This window comes from Protobothrops mucrosquamatus, unplaced genomic scaffold, assembly GCF_001527695.2.
Source record: "Protobothrops mucrosquamatus isolate PMUCROS unplaced genomic scaffold, P.Mucros_1.0 scaffold_301, whole genome shotgun sequence".
Classification (NCBI taxonomy): Eukaryota; Metazoa; Chordata; class Lepidosauria; order Squamata; family Viperidae; genus Protobothrops; species Protobothrops mucrosquamatus.
In genome coordinates, this window is record NW_015386377.1 from 15,579 (window position 1) to 30,950 (window position 15,372).

Consider the following 15,372-nt stretch of genomic DNA (forward strand, 5'->3'; position numbering starts at 1 on the left):
CGGACCCATCGTTCCAGGGACTTGCCTTGGACTCCTCATCCAGCTGTCGCTTGAAGTCGTCCACTTGGGAAGTGAGGGATGTCTTGACCCGAAGGATTTGATTGAGCCGTGACTGACTTTCTTCATGCTCCCGGCTCAGATCATTGTTCTCAGCTGCAGGGGAAGGGTTAAAAGAGGAAGGAGGAGGGGAACTGGGTAATCAATTGATTGATTTTGCCACCTATCTGACCGATGACTAGTTGGCTGATGCTCACTCAGTCATTTGCATTCTTTTATACAGTCATTGAGGCCACCTGGGGGTTTATCTGTGTTGTCAGGATTCTTAGGAAGGCTCCACACCCATTTGCATCTCAGGTGACCCTGACGACACAGACAAACCTCCAAGTGGCCTCAAGGGCCCTCTAAAAGAATGCAAATGACCAACTGTCTGCAAGGAATATAAACCCTTCCCTTCCCCACCGTCCAGCCAGAACTGAAGATGCTTCCTGGATGAGAAGCAAAACGTCTTCAAAGGAAAACAAGAAAGTCCAGCTGCCTCTTGAAAAAGCACCTTTGGGACAACCATGACGTTGGATAACTCAGTAAAATGAAGCAAAAGAAAATAGTGGAACTCTGAGGATCACCCAAGGAAGCCAACCTTGGAGTCTGTTCCTGACGGCATTGATTTCTGCTTGATTCCTTTCCATCTCAGCCACTCGGGCGTTGGCTTCAGACAGGTTGTCCTCCAGTCTGCGGACATGAGACTCGGCATTAATCTGTGAAGATATGGAGAAGAAGGCAGCTTCAGATTAATCCAGATTACCTTCTTACAGTTCAACAAAGCAACTGCTATCCTTAGAACTGGCATCTGCTAAAAGTAGCTAATAGTTGATCCCAGTGGTGGGATTCAAATAGGTGAACAACCGGTTCTCTGGGTGGATGCCGCTTCCGGAAGTCCATTCTGAGCCTAAGCAACAAAAAATTAGCTACTGGTTCTGCCGAACTGGTGCGAACTGGTTGAGTTCCACCACTGATTGATCCAGTACTTGTTAACCAAGAAAGACACATTGAGGTTCCTTTAAGCAATTTCCTTTATTGTTCCTCATCTATAGACAGAATCTTGCCAAGTAGTAACAAGAAGTAACTATTTGCATCATTAAATATATACTCAGAAATTCTAGGGAAGAGCTGACTTGACCTTCTTCCTCCCAACCAGACTATCTAAACTTTTCTGTCTCTTGATCCTCTGGAGTGCAGCCCCTCCCTTCTGGGAATCCAGACCATTTTCCACCACAGTACTGCATCCAGTAGCTCAATCCATGAAAGGAGTCAGTAAAGATCTACTTATGTTCCTGATTTTGCCTCTTCAACCATGGCAAATAACTAGGACGACAAAGAGAAGATGCCGGTTGGGGATCCAATCATGAGGTTGGGGCTTCGCAGCCTTGCGCAATTCATTTTTATTCTCTTTTCATTCATCTTACCTTGGATTTCTGGATGTTTTCCATGCTGCTGCTGAGATCATCAATCTCGGCCTTCATGACCTGTTTGTCTTTCTCCAACTTGGATTTGACCCTTTGTAGGTTCTCAAGATGTTCCGTCATCTCGGCCATGGCATCGGTATGCTTCTTGCGCAGGGTGGAAGCGGTGGCCTCACTCTGCAAGGCGGCTTCTTCCAGTTCTCGCCGAAGTTTAAGCAGCTCGGCCTCCCGTTTGCGGTTTTGGTCAATCTGGGTGCAGAGGGGAGAGAGAGGGAATATGTGAGAATCCTGTCCCTTTGAAATAATCAACTTGCTCTGATGTGGCGTCCCCAACATTGTCTGACACCGTTACCTCCAGCGCTTGAAAAACCATACAAAAGAGAGGTGGCTGGGTGTCCTATGGATGATTCATTCTTTTGAGACTCAGTTTCCCAGCACGTAAAATGGGCACAGCCATCAGCTACTTTGATGGATGCATGCGTACCTGAGCTGTGGTAGCTCCTCCAGCTTCTTCAAGTCTGTCGGTGAGCTCTTCCAGTTCCCGGGAGAGATCATTGCGTTGCTTCTCAATCTAAAAGCAAGTAATTAATTTTATTTTATTAAATGTTTATGTTGCTCATCTCCCCTATAAGGTGATTTTGAGCAGCCGTATGTGGGAGACTGTAATAGAGAGTGTAGAATTTTAGCCTTCCTTCCTTCCTTCCTCCCTCCCTCCCTCCCTCCCTCCCTCCCTCCCTCCCTCCCTCCCTCCCTCCCTCCCTCCCTCCCTCCCTCCATCCATCTATCTATCTATCTATCTATCTATCTATCTATCTATCTATCTATCTATCTATCTATCTATCTATCTATCTATCTATCTATCTATCTATCTATCTATCTATCTATCTATCACCGTCTTGAACTGAATTGGCCAGTTCTTTGATGATGGAGAAATAGATTTACCTTCGCCCTTATGGACCGTTCTGCTTCCAGCTCTTCTTCCAACTCTTCAATTCGAGCCTATTAGAAGCAAAAATACCATGAAATATGAAGCAATATTGTTGAGATAGGGTAGCTAAGAGACCCTTTAAAGCAGCCACTGCGTACCCCAGTTAGGGAGCTAAGACCCAGCAAAAATTGCATGCCTTCCTGCCTTCTTGGTGAGGGGAAAAGCTACACCAGACCATATGAAGCTGCCCCTGGAAATGGTTAAGGAACACACAAGACTCCAGATGATCTACTCATGGTCAAAATCTACTCCATCCCTTGGCAAACTACTCTGGAAGCCCTGAGGAACTGAGCTGACTTATGATAGTTGGTGGAAGTTTCGTAATCTTAGGATGTCCTCTTAAAGTACCAAATCTGGATGAGACTTAGAGACAAGAAACTATTTGGGGACATGATACTATTAGCTAAAGATGATGATGGGAAAAGGGGGTGTGGAGCGAGACAAATCACGCTCTTCTGTCTTTCTCTCTCCTACCTGGTGTTCCTTCAACTTTCTCTGAAGGGTGGAATTCAAAGCCTGCTCATCTTCCAACTTGGAGTTGACGGAGTTGATTTCTAAGTCTCGCCTGCAAAGGAAGATGCATCAGGCTTATTCAAAGACTCTGTGGATGTGTAGTTCAACCATCATGTATTTTGTATTTTGTATTTGTTTTTATCAGCCTGTTAGCCGCCCTGAGTCCGCAAGGAGAAGGGCGGGGTAAAAATCAAATAAATAAATAAATAAATAAATAAATAAATAAATAAATAAATAAATAAATAAATAAATAAATAAATAAATAAAATCATATTAAAGCTTGTTGCTACCCTCCAATAAATAAGCTAAAGTTAGTTTTTGCAGCCTCCTGAGCCACAAAATGCATACCCACCCATCCCTTTTAGCTTAGCTTGTGCGAACACATCCAGAAAGCAGTAATAATCAAGACCAAACTTCCCAATAGAATAATAACAGTGTTGGAAGGGACCTTGTAGGTCATCTGGTCCAACCCCCTGCTCAAGCAGGAGACCTTATACCATTTCTGACAAGTGGCTGTCTAATATCCTCCAGCAGTGTTGGACTAATTTCCCAGAATACTCCAGACATTAACCCTATCTATGCCGTCTCAGCCACGTGGGTTTTTTCTCTACAAGCCCACCGTTCAGGTGAAAGGAGAACCTTGCCACTTACTTCTTCACCACCTCTTCCAAATCTAACTTGCTCCTCTCCATTTCGTTCAGATTGTCGATGGTCATCTTCAAGTCACCCTCCGCTTTGCGACGGGCTTTTTCAACCTCAGCACGGATTTTCTTCTCTTGCTCCCAGTTGTCTTCCATCTGGTTGAGACAAGCCAAGGAATCAGAAATGGAACCATTTACCCAGGCCACCAAGGAAACGTACAACTATACAAAAATCACCGCCATGCCAGGGGAAAAAAAAAAAGGTACTGAGGTGCTAGAAAGTGTGCAGAGAAGAGCAGCAAAGATGATAAGATTTGGAGGCTAAACCATGTAATCATGAATGGTTAAGGGAACTAGGTACATCTATTTTAATGAAGAGCAGGATGAGGGGTGACAGGATAGCGGTCTTCCAAGGGGCTACCACAGAGAAGAGGGGGTCCACTTATTTTCCAAAGCACCCAAAGGCAGAACAAGAAGCAACGGATGGAAACTAACCAAGGAGAAAAACAACCTAGAACTAAGGAGAAAGTTCCTATCAACAAGGACAATTAATCAGTGGAACGGCTTGCCTTCAGAAGTTGTGGGTGCTCCCACCCTGGAGGTTTTTAAAGAAGAGATTGTCCAGGATAGAATGAGGACTCCTGCCTTGGGCAGGGCGTTGGACTAGAAGACCTCCCAGGTCCCTTCCAGTCCTACGATTCACGAAAAGGCCACTGCAATCTCCCCACCCAACAAAAGCCCTTGGTTGAAAGTCTGCTCCAACCTCTACAGAAGGAGAAGTCAGTGCTGACCTCGTGTATCTGAGTGCCGAGTTTACTGTTGGTTTTCGTCAGATGGTTCACTTTGTCTTCCTCCGCTTGAAGGTCGTCAAGAGTTTTCTGCAAAGGAGGAGAAGCATCGTGAGGAGAAGAGGCCAGGTTGCAGAAACAGCTCAAGGGGAAGCCAAAGATGACCCTTTATCACAATTAAAATGACCACCACATCCCAAAAGATGACCAAGAAAACTGCAGGGACAAACAAAACTCTTATGTCAGGGGTCCTCAACCTTGGCAACTTTAAGACTTGTGGACTTCAATTCCCAGAATTCCTCAGCCAGCAATTCCTTTGTCATCAAAGCTGGAGCAGGGATGGGACATTATACAGGGACTCTTCAACTTACAACCGTTTGTTTAGCAACCAGTCAAAGTTACAATGGCACTGGAAAAAAGTGACTTATGACAGGTCCACACATTAGTGACTGTTGCAGCACCCCCAGGGTCACGTGATCAAAAATCAGGCATCCGCAACCTGGCATGTATTTACAAAGGTTGCAGCTTGTTGGGGGTCATGTGACCCCCGTTTGCAGTTTCGGCTGCTGATAAAAACATGATCACCAACGTACGATAACGGATATGGCACAAGAAAGAGAAGAAGACAAGCAAACATCAATGGGCAAAACCATATTTGCTTAACAACCAGGGGGTTCGTTTAATGCCCCTGGCGAAAAGGTAGTCAAATCAGGCCTGCCTCGCTCAGACATCACATCACTTAGTCCCAGTTGTGATTGGAAGTCGAGGGCTCTCTGTGCAATGTCTTTGCACAGAGTAAAGCTCTGCCTTGGCCACCAGACGAGGTTCTGATCCATAAAAATCCATACGGTGAACCTAGACCTTAGGGGAGTCGACGAAAAGAGGTGGTTCCTTCTCACCTGGTGTAGCTCGTCCAGTGCCCTTTTCTCCTTTTGGAGTTTGGCAACCGTGTCATCTCGGGCTTGCAGGTCGCCAGTCAAGGTTCGCACTCGGTGATCAAGAGCCTTGGAAGAAGCGAGAGAGATTCCTACAGAACAACCCGGAACCAGGTCATTTCCCTCAGCGGATGAGCAAGCTAAGATACAAAGGTGGGACCGTTTTCTCTCTACTGGACTTTATCCTTCCTTTATCCAGAAGAAAAGGAAGGAAGGAAGGGAAGGAAGGGAAGGAAGGAAGGAAGAGGAAAGGAAGGAAGAAGATAGGAAGGAAGGAAGAATGGAAGAAAGGAAGGAAAGGAAGAGAGGAAGGAAGAGGATAGGGAGGAAGGAAGGAAGGAAGGAAGGAAGAAGAGGGGAAGGAAGGAAGAAGATAGGGAGAAGGGAAGAAAGGAGGGGAAAGGGAAGGATGGAAGAAGACATAGTCTGATCCATCTAATATATGAATAAGACATGGCAAGGGTGACTTCTTTGGGAACCAATCAAGAACAACCCAAGACATGTCTTCAAAGGGCCACCACCAAGGACAAAATGCTTACTTGTTTCTCCTTTTCGGTCTTAGCCAGTGTGGTCTCCAGCCCCTCGAGGTCTCGCTTGAGATCGTTAAGTTCTGCTTCCAACTTGCGCTTGCTGGCACTCAAGGAGGCAGCCGAGCTTTCTTCCTCCTCCAGGCGTTCCTTCATGTCAGAAATTTGGCTCTCCAGGTCCATCTTGGCCTTCATCATTTGAGTGAGGCGCTCTTCCGCATCGAGCAGGTTCTCTTGTTCCTGAAAGAGGATGAGGGAAGATTGGAGTTTTCTTTGTTATTCGTACTAACTGACCCATCTACAGAAGGTAGCGGTGATGGCTATCGGCCTCACTGGCTTCAAAAAAAGGGTTGGGTGAGTTGATGGGGCTGAGCAAATGGAAAAGTTGTAACTCAGGGTTGAACTGTGGATTCCTATGTGCTCTCTAAACTTGGTTGCTTTCTTACAGATGTTTCATTGCCCAACTGGATAACACTTCTAGCACTGATGATGTTATCTAGTTGAGTAATGAACATCTGCAAGAAAACCACCAAGCTCAGAGAGCACCATGGATCCCACAGTTCTCCTTCTCCTCCTCCCTGTATCCTGCAAACCTCACTCACTTCTAGTACTGATGATGTCACCTAGTTGAGTAATGAAACATCTGCAAGAAACCCACCAACCTCAAGAGCACCAAGGACCCCACAGAATTGATGGAACTCACAGAGATCAGTGGCTATTGCCCTTAAGAGCGTAAAAATGGTTCTGCCCTCAATGGCAACCATTCTGTGAAAATGCCTACCGTCCCAAAAATCTCTAACCCCGCCCGCTTCTGGAGGACACTCCTCAACATCTCATGCAAAGCTTGAGATGGCCCTCAAGCTAACGGAAGTTGCACATCCTTCCTCGAGGATGAATTTAGTAGACTCACAGCCTGCAGTTGGATGGTCAAATCGTTCTTCTCTTGGCTAAGGGTAGCCAACTTCTCCTCCAGCTCCTTGATGCGGTCCACCATACCCTGAGTCTTGGACATGGCGTCCCTCAGCTCTTCCTCCTTTGCTTTCATCTCATCCTCTTGGCGGGCTACGTTCAGCAGAGGTTTCACCTATAAGTGGGAACCAAAGTAGAAGATGAAGACCTCTGTGACCTCTGTCTATCTCTAAACATAGTTATCTTGTGCAAGTCTTCACCACTTTTCCATGACAAAGCCCAAGGACTGGAATTGTGCTTGAGGCAGTAATTGACTGGATCCATCCAAAATACCCCTTCTACCCCATGTCTCGTTGAATAAACAGGTGGAGAACATGTCTCCTGGCTGCTTATTGTCCAAAGTCATCCATTGACTAAAAACAACAGCTCTCATTTTGTTTTGATACAACCCGAAGCTTTGGGTGGTGACCTCTCTCGTTTTCACTACCGCCTCACCTTATTGTATAGTTTCCACCATCCCCAAAAACGCATCTGTAAGAACTTGCGAACGTTCCTCTGGATCAGTACCAGGCCCACCCTGGTCAAAAAAAAAAAAAAAAAGACAAACTAAAGTTAGGAAAGAAGAAAGCATGGCTCTCCAATGGCATTCTATATTTGTGTCTGCAGGAAATTCTAAAGCCTAAAACAGTGGTTTCTCAAAAGCTGGGGCATAAACTTCTGGTGGAAATAAACCAGAAGAAGACAACCTATTTGAAATAGGTAAGCAGACTGGGAATTTCCAGAGCATGTCATGAATCTTTTATTGCAAAGTTCTCATTCAGATACAGGTCTGATAGAATGTTGAACTCAATGTAATGCATCGGTCGTTCATTCATTCATTCATTCATTCATTCATTCATTCATTCATTCATTCATTCATTCATTCATTCATAATAACATATTAACAAAGTTGGAAGGGACCTTGGAGGTCTTTTAATCCAACCCCCTGTTCAGGCAGTAGACCCTCTACCATTTCAAACAAATGGTTGACCAATCTCTTTTTAAACATCTCCAGTGATGAAGCACCCACAACTTCTGGTTGCTTCTTGTTCTGCCTTCAGGTGCTTTGGAGAATAGGGTGACTTAGATAGCTTTTTAGATATTGGAACACTGCTTATGTCAGTTCTCCGTCCATCCAATCCTTTATAAGGGAAAGAAGGGGAAATATAATGTACTTCCTTACCTTCTCTCCAGCATCTTCTTAAACTCAATTCTCATCAAGAAACCGCGTGTACGGCTCTGTAGCATTGTCATGATCTTTGCCAAACGCTCATCTCTCATGTCTTCCAACTTGGCCAAGACTCCAGCACGGAAGAAGACCTGTGAAAGTAATGGACCTATGTACACAAGTCCATTCACAAGATCAAGTCAGAAGAACCAGCCCCTAAACTTTCCCGGGTCCATGAGGGTTGAACGATGAGAAGAGAAGTGAGAAGAGAGAGGTCCATTCCACACTAACTAGCAATGAAATGCTGCTACTTGGTGGACTTTCATCGCAATTGTGTTTTCTTGCTGTCTATTCCAATTTCTCTCCCCAACGAAACGAGAAACCGTTCTTAGTACCTTAGTATTTCCAATTTTGTACTCATTTTCCTCAAGGCCAAGAGATCCCAGAACAAGTTCAGAAGCTTTCTTATTGTCCACAAACCCTTGAGGAATGACGTTGGGATTCAGCAGCTGATATCTGACATCGAGAAGACACAAACAGACATTGGTTGGCCTTGCTGAGACTTTGGGAACTCAAGGTCCCAACACACTCGGAGAACGATGGAGGAAAGGGTCAACCCCATTACCTTTGTTTGAACTCAGGGTACTGCAGTCTGTTGGGGAACCCTTTCTGGCAAATACGGATACCTTCCAAGACACCGTTGCAGGCCAACTGATGCAAGATCAGATGAGCGTCCACCACACCTGTAGGAGACACAAAGCAGGATGAGCATGTTTCCCCAACCTTCACAAGACGTTCTGCATGGAATTTGCTCCTCAAGCTTTCTTCAGCTTGGTGAACAAGGTGGAAACAATCTCGCCCTTTTTATCTGGACCTTGACTAGATTCTCTCGTCTTTGTGAATGTTGTCTGCTTGTTCTGGAATCCAGTGCTCCACTGCCCTTACCATGGGCGCAATCTGCTACACACTATGCTAAAGCATGCCTTGTTTAATCATGATTGACTGACTCAGGCATCTTAGCTAATATCTTGCACATCATACCCAGCATAAACGTGGTTTCTAATCTCAAGGGCTGGCTTCATACTATCAATCTCACATCATGGTAAGCCATAAGGAGATTGGTTGGAGTGTGGCTTAGTGTGAAGGGGACCCTAACTTTCATAGTTTGAAAACTATGCTTCATGGCTTCATTCTCACAGAATCCAAGTAAATCAAGTAAAGTAAGTCAAGTAGATCAAGGCATAGTTAAATATGATGTATAAGTATTGTCCTCTGGATCTTTTGATCCTTTATTTGCACTGGAATCAATGCTTCTCTTTTCTCCAGTTTGGCAATACAACTAAGGTATAGCATCTTTTGATATTGCAATCAGTAAAGCTGTGAAAAACTTAGGATTCGGTTCCAGAAAGGTGCTTTCAATTCTGCAGGATTGAGAACAAACCCATCTATCTGCAGTTCTTCAAAGCACCCATGTCTTTTCTTAAGTCAAACCAGCTGTATTTAGGGTATTTCTCCCCCCCCCCAAGAAAAATTGACTCTGCTTGTTTAAGAGATGACAAAGGATGACTTCGACTCCCATACCGGATTGTTTGAACTCGTTGGGCACAATGCAGCGGACAAAATGAGGAGAGGTGCTGTGCAGTGTGGCCATCAGCTTGTTGAGTTGCTCCTGAAAACACACGGAGAAGGAAGGAAGGAGTTCGGAAGAGGGGTTAATCAATATCTGTGGGACTTAGCTGGGAAGCAGTTGTAACAACTACACTGGTGCAAGCTGATGGAAGCATTAAGAAGGCATGGAATGCTCCTCGTAAGATATGATCACCTTCAGAAGCAGGAGCCCCTGAACTTGTCACTTACCCTGTAGAAGTTGGAGACGGTCATGAAGGAAGACCCCCTTTTCTGCTTCTTGGTTCCCGAAGCTGAGGACAGCATTGAAAAACAGGTAATGAAAGCAACAACAACAAAAAAAAATGGTCAAAAATACAGAATAGAGCTGGAAGGGACCTTGGGGGGGGGGGTCTTCCCATCCAGCCCCCTGCTTAAGAAGGAGACCCTATCCTATTTCAGATAAATGGCTGTCCAGACTCTTCTTAAAAACCTCCAGTGATGGAGCACCCACAACTTCTGAAGGCAACTGCTGATCCACTGGTTAATTGTCCTCACTGTTAGGAAGTTTCTACTTAAATCCAGGTTGCTTCTCTCCTTGACTAGTTTCCATCCATGGTTTCTTGAAAGGAATTTTTCCATTTCTTTCCACCCATGTCAAGAGACTTTTGATAATATTTATCCCTACGTCACCACCACCACCCCCCAGATATACTGGGCATACAGATTTTTGTTTGCGGATTTACTTGCAAACCGTTTTCTCTTCTGTAATGGTTTCCCACATGTTATTCTTATTAATTACCTATTTCCTTGCACAAATAAATATTTTTCAGTGATATTCACCACCAGGAGGCACCACATGAATGATATTGTCCTTATTGAGACTTCTCACGTGTAGACAGCCAGATGTTATTCTATGGGATTCAACCAGGAATTGAACTGAGGAAATTACACTCTGGGGCCTGGGATGGTTCCTAAAGCTGATGTACTGTACGTTTTATTGATTGGTTGATTAAATTTATATGCTGCTTATCTTCTTACTCCAAGTGACTTAGATAATGTAGTACTCTTCAGCAGACGTCTCCAACCTTGTCCATTTTAAGACTTGTGGACTTCAGCTCCCAGAGTTCCTCATGCTGGTTGAGGAATTCTGGGAGTTGAAGTCCACAAGTCTTAAAGTTGAGACCCCTGCTTTACAGGATGATGGGATTGCAATGCGGGCCACAAAGAGCTACATACCTGCGGCCTCTTCTTCTTTGAAAAGTGTGCAAAGCAAGGGCATGGCCGACTTCTGAAATAAGCCCACCACCGTTTCATTCAGGGGGTCCTTGTTTTTCTCCAGCCAACCAGTGATATTGTAGCCCACCTGGATTGAAAAAAGGAAGAACACGAAGGCACGAAGGAATCATCACTATGCTAAATGGGGGAGTCATCTCATTATCCTTCACTAATAGCAGAAGGTAAGCAAGGAAGGGCTCAACCCAAGAAAGTCCAGTTGCCTTTGGAACAACCATGACTTGGATGGCTGAGACTCTCCATAGACATTTCCCTATAAGTGGATTGATTCTCCACACCCTTCAGAAGCCAACTTCACCCATGCAAGGTCCTGTTATTACTCTGGTGATTCTTCTTGCTCGGTACTCACCGTGCCAGCGTAATGAACCAGCTCAAAGTGGGCTTCTGCCCCTTTGCCCTTCCCACCTTTTGGCTTCAGGAAATTAGGGGACTTGCCCAGATGGTTATCATAAAGAGCAGCCTTGAAAGTAGCATCGGTCGCCTTGGGAAACACGCACTGCTCTTCAAGGATGGAGAAGATGCCCATGGGCTGTTGGGGGAAAGCAGAAGGGAGGATTAAATGCGTCCGTTATTATTTATTTAGGGTGTTGGTTTTTCACAGTCTTAAGCTTTGGATGGCTGGCAATAAAAATCACATATAATCTCACTCCGTGTAGGTCCTGATCCTTCTTGATCAGAAAAAAATATTCCAAAGATGGTAACCACTCTTCTCAAGATAGATAGATAGTAGATAAAGTAGATAGATAATAAATAGATAGATGATAGATAGTAGATAAATATAGTAGATAGATAGATGATAGATAGATAGTAGATAGATGATAGCTAGTAGATATAGTAGATAGATAATAGATAGGCAGGCAGGCAGATACAGTAGACGGATAAAAATGGATAGATACAGAAGGCATACAGATAGACGAGAGAGCAATAAGATAGATAAATAATAGATGATAGATAAATAGATGAAAGAAAGAAAAAATAAAAAGGGAAGGAAGGAAGGAAGGAAAAAATCATATTACCCAAGGTCAGGATTAAAAACAATAGCTATGGCAAGAAACAGCTCAAAGCAGCCTTCAGCATATCTGGAGAACATCTGGTCGCTTCTCTGGAGGAAGGTTACCTTTTCCAGAAGCTCAATGCAAGCCTGGAGATCGAGGCCAAAGTCAATGAAGACCCAGTTGATGCCTTCTCGCTTGTATTCCTCTTGCTCCAGCACAAACATGTGGTGGTTGAAAAACTGTTGCAGCTTTTCGTTGGTGAAGTTGATGCACAGCTGTTCGAAGCTGTTGAACTGCAAGAGGAGTAGGTGACAGGTTACTTACAGCTTCCTACTCCCAGACTTAACTGGTCCTCGTTTGCTTTACACAGGCTGTAGAACGAAAGAGGGTTTTGCTTTACAGCCGTAATGGAGTCTGGTTGTAAAACGGGTCAGTCGAGTGACTAATCCAAGTTTCTTGGGGCGGTCATTAAAGGAACTCATTGCTTGCCAAAAACCAGAAGGAATTGCCAGTTTTCAGCAAAACTGTAGTAAAAAAAATAAATGTGGTCACATGGATTGAGGGATGCTGCAAACGACTGTAAATGTGGTCCTTTGCCAAGCTGAAGGCAGTTTCGCTCACTTGCTTTTTTGGGGGAGAAATCTGCTTGACCCCCCCCAAAAAAAACCCAAGGTAGACTGGAGGGTTGAGGGGCAGTAGAAGTCAAGCTATTGATGGCAAGCTTGAAAATGTGAAAGGCGTCGCCTTGGTGTTAACGGAACGGAATGGGTAGGACACTGATGTGTTATGTTCTGCATGCCAATGTTTTTTTGGGGTGTCCCCAAAATCTTTTGTAATAATAAAAATAAATAAATCATGGCTTCTTGGTACCTCAAAAATCTCAAAACCGGCAATATCCAGGACGCCGATGAAGAATTGTCTCTGCATCTTGGTGTCCAGAGTTTTGTTGATCCTGACCACCATCCACTTAAACATCTTGTCGTAGACGGCTTTGCCCAGGGCGCCAATGGAGTTGTTACACTGGTCCAGATTTTGCCCCTTCTGCACAAACTCGTTGCCCACTTTAACCCGGGGTCTGGTAATGCCCTTCTGAAGGTCTCCAGAGTTGATACCCATGAGGTGGGCGACTTTGTCAGCCACTGTTCAAAAGACCAAAATGGAGACGTTGACGTTGTTATTCATTTATTTCGTCTTAATGGGGAATCTGAAGACATCCTTTGCTTTTGTACAGGTAGTCCTTGACTAACGGCCACAATGGTGCCCAAACTTTCTGTTGCTAAGTGAGGCAGTTGTGGGTTTTGCCCTGTTTTACAACCTTGCTTGCCACAGTTGTGAATCACCACAGGTGTTAAGTTAGTCACACAGTTATTAAGTGAATCTGGCTTCCCCCGTTGACTTTGGTCACAAAAGGGGATCACGTAACCCGCGGGACACTGCGACTGTCATAAATATGAACCCCTCTGATTTTTTTGACCAGCTGACCTCAGTGTGAAAAAGAGTCATAAGTGACTTTTTTCAGTGCTATTGTAACTTTGAACGATCACTAAATGACTGGCTGTAAGTCAAGGACTTAAATGTATTTGTCCATTACCCTCAGTGGTGTCCACGTCTGCCTGTTCCTCTCGTGGCTTCTGCTTGAACTTCATGTTGCCGAAGTGCAAAATGCCCCCCGTCAGCTTGTACACGCTGTTCTTCTCCTCTCCGGTGAAGCCCAGGACGTCAAAGGCCACCTGGCAGAGAAGGAATCGCGACACGTGGGGGCTAGCAAAGCTCTGGTTACAGGAGTTTAAGCTTTTCAAGATGGCATCGTTCTGAACATTTTCACCCATTTCCAAGATGTCCCAGGCACCACCTTAGAAGCCTTACATCTGTGAGGAGCAGCTCTTCCCCATCATCCATGTTGTCCACCACAATGACCCCTTGGCTTGTCCACTGGTATTCCTTGGGATCCGGGACACACAGCAAGCTCTCTGTGGTGACAAAAGGCATGTTAGAATGGAGCCATTTTGTTGGTCGGTATGTGTAGAAAGCCATAGAAATGGCCTTGAAGGGAATGTCCAGAAGTTTTAGAGAAACATTCTCTCTCTCTCTCTCTCTCTCTCTCTCTCTCTCTCTCTCTCTCTCTCTCTCTCTCTCTCTCTCTCTCTCTCTCTCTCTCTCTCTCTCTCAATCTCTCTGTCTTCGTCTGTCTCCCTCTCTCCCCCACTCTCTCCGTCTCTCTGTCTGTTTCTCTCTTTCTTTTTCTCTGTCTGTCTGTCTCTCTCTCTCTCTCTTTTTCTCAATCTCTCTGTTTCTCTGTCTTGATCTCTGTCTTCGGCTGTCTCTGTCTCTCTCTCCCCCACTCTCTCTCCGTCTCTCTGTCTGTTTCTCTCTTTCTTTTTCTGTCTCTCTCTCTCTCTCTCTCTCTCTCTCTCTCTCTCTCTCTCTCTCTCTCTCCCTCTCTCTCTCTCTCTCTCTCTCTCTTTCTCTCTCTCTTTTTCTCTCTCTCTCTCTCTCCCCCCCTCTCTCTCCGTCTCTCTGTCTGTTTCTCTCTTTCTTTTTCTCTGTCTCTGTCTGTCTGTCTGTCTGTCTGTCTCTCTCTCTCTCTCTCTCTCTCTCACACACACACACACACACAGAAAATGCCATACCAACAAGGTCCGGCTTCTTGTTCGACAAGAGTTGGTAGAAGATGTGATAGCCCCTTTCAGCAGGTTGTTGAGAGATGACCCTAGACTTCTCCAGGAGGTCTAGAACATAAAGGGAAGCCACTTCACTTTTAAAAAGAATTAGGTTATTATCCATTCAAAGGAAAGAAAATGCTGAAATTTTCTGAACTTTTCATTGATTTGAAAAAGTATTGGCTGATGAAATCTGGAATAATCTTCTCTGGAGACAGATGATTAGATTTAGATTTAGATTAGATTTAGGTTAGATTAGATTAGATAAATAGATAGACAGACAGACATTTATTGATATATGCCAGCTAAAATGGACACGGGTTGAGAACTGGAGATTTGTCACTAGAGAAATTTGATACTTACAACTCTCAATATCAGCTCCAGCCAGTTTTCCTGTGCTGCCAAAATGAATTCGTATGAATTTACCCTGAATAAGAGAAAAAAAAACAGAGCCTTGTTTTCGTAACCCCAAAATAGCTTCAAATAAAGAAATAGTCGTGATTTTAATGTGTTACTTTAAAAAAAAACACAGGTTAATTAAGAAAAACAAACCCAGAATAAATAGCCAATGATTTTCGTACGTATGTTGAAATCAGCTGTCTATCTAAGCATACTCAGAAGTACCAGGCCCCCTATTAACCTAATCTTGCAGGTCTGAGAAGATCTTCCCCCCCCCTCCTGTCCCTTTCACAGGTCAAGAAACTATGGAGGGTCCCCCTTGAGATGTTTGCCATGTCCCTTTCCTTCTGTGGGCTTATCTACCTCTTATCTGGTCCTTGTCTAGGCTGTGGTTCTTCTCCCTGTCGCTCAAAGTCATTTCCAAACGACATCCCATCACCGGAATGAGT

The 15,372-nt window shown here is 44.6% G+C and overlaps 1 protein-coding gene across 1 annotated transcript in view; it reads right to left on the bottom strand.

The window, feature by feature from the left end:
• Positions 1–15,372, bottom strand: part of LOC107302932 (myosin-16) — a 28,475-nt gene that overhangs the window by 9,276 nt on the left and 3,827 nt on the right. The window contains exons 8-32 of the mRNA XM_015832095.1: positions 14,888–14,951; positions 14,495–14,593; positions 13,731–13,834; positions 13,456–13,594; positions 12,735–13,003; positions 11,987–12,157; positions 11,219–11,398; positions 10,813–10,939; positions 9,826–9,887; positions 9,550–9,637; positions 8,594–8,711; positions 8,364–8,484; positions 7,984–8,120; positions 7,257–7,338; positions 6,763–6,936; positions 5,865–6,092; positions 5,290–5,394; positions 4,394–4,480; positions 3,613–3,758; positions 2,923–3,013; positions 2,403–2,459; positions 1,945–2,031; positions 1,464–1,709; positions 638–755; positions 26–153 (exon numbers count right to left, since the gene is read on the bottom strand). Coding sequence (XP_015687581.1) covers positions 26–153; positions 638–755; positions 1,464–1,709; positions 1,945–2,031; positions 2,403–2,459; positions 2,923–3,013; positions 3,613–3,758; positions 4,394–4,480; positions 5,290–5,394; positions 5,865–6,092; positions 6,763–6,936; positions 7,257–7,338; positions 7,984–8,120; positions 8,364–8,484; positions 8,594–8,711; positions 9,550–9,637; positions 9,826–9,887; positions 10,813–10,939; positions 11,219–11,398; positions 11,987–12,157; positions 12,735–13,003; positions 13,456–13,594; positions 13,731–13,834; positions 14,495–14,593; positions 14,888–14,951 — 3,228 coding nt within the window. The remainder of the gene's footprint in view (positions 1–25; positions 154–637; positions 756–1,463; positions 1,710–1,944; positions 2,032–2,402; positions 2,460–2,922; positions 3,014–3,612; positions 3,759–4,393; positions 4,481–5,289; positions 5,395–5,864; positions 6,093–6,762; positions 6,937–7,256; positions 7,339–7,983; positions 8,121–8,363; positions 8,485–8,593; positions 8,712–9,549; positions 9,638–9,825; positions 9,888–10,812; positions 10,940–11,218; positions 11,399–11,986; positions 12,158–12,734; positions 13,004–13,455; positions 13,595–13,730; positions 13,835–14,494; positions 14,594–14,887; positions 14,952–15,372) is intronic.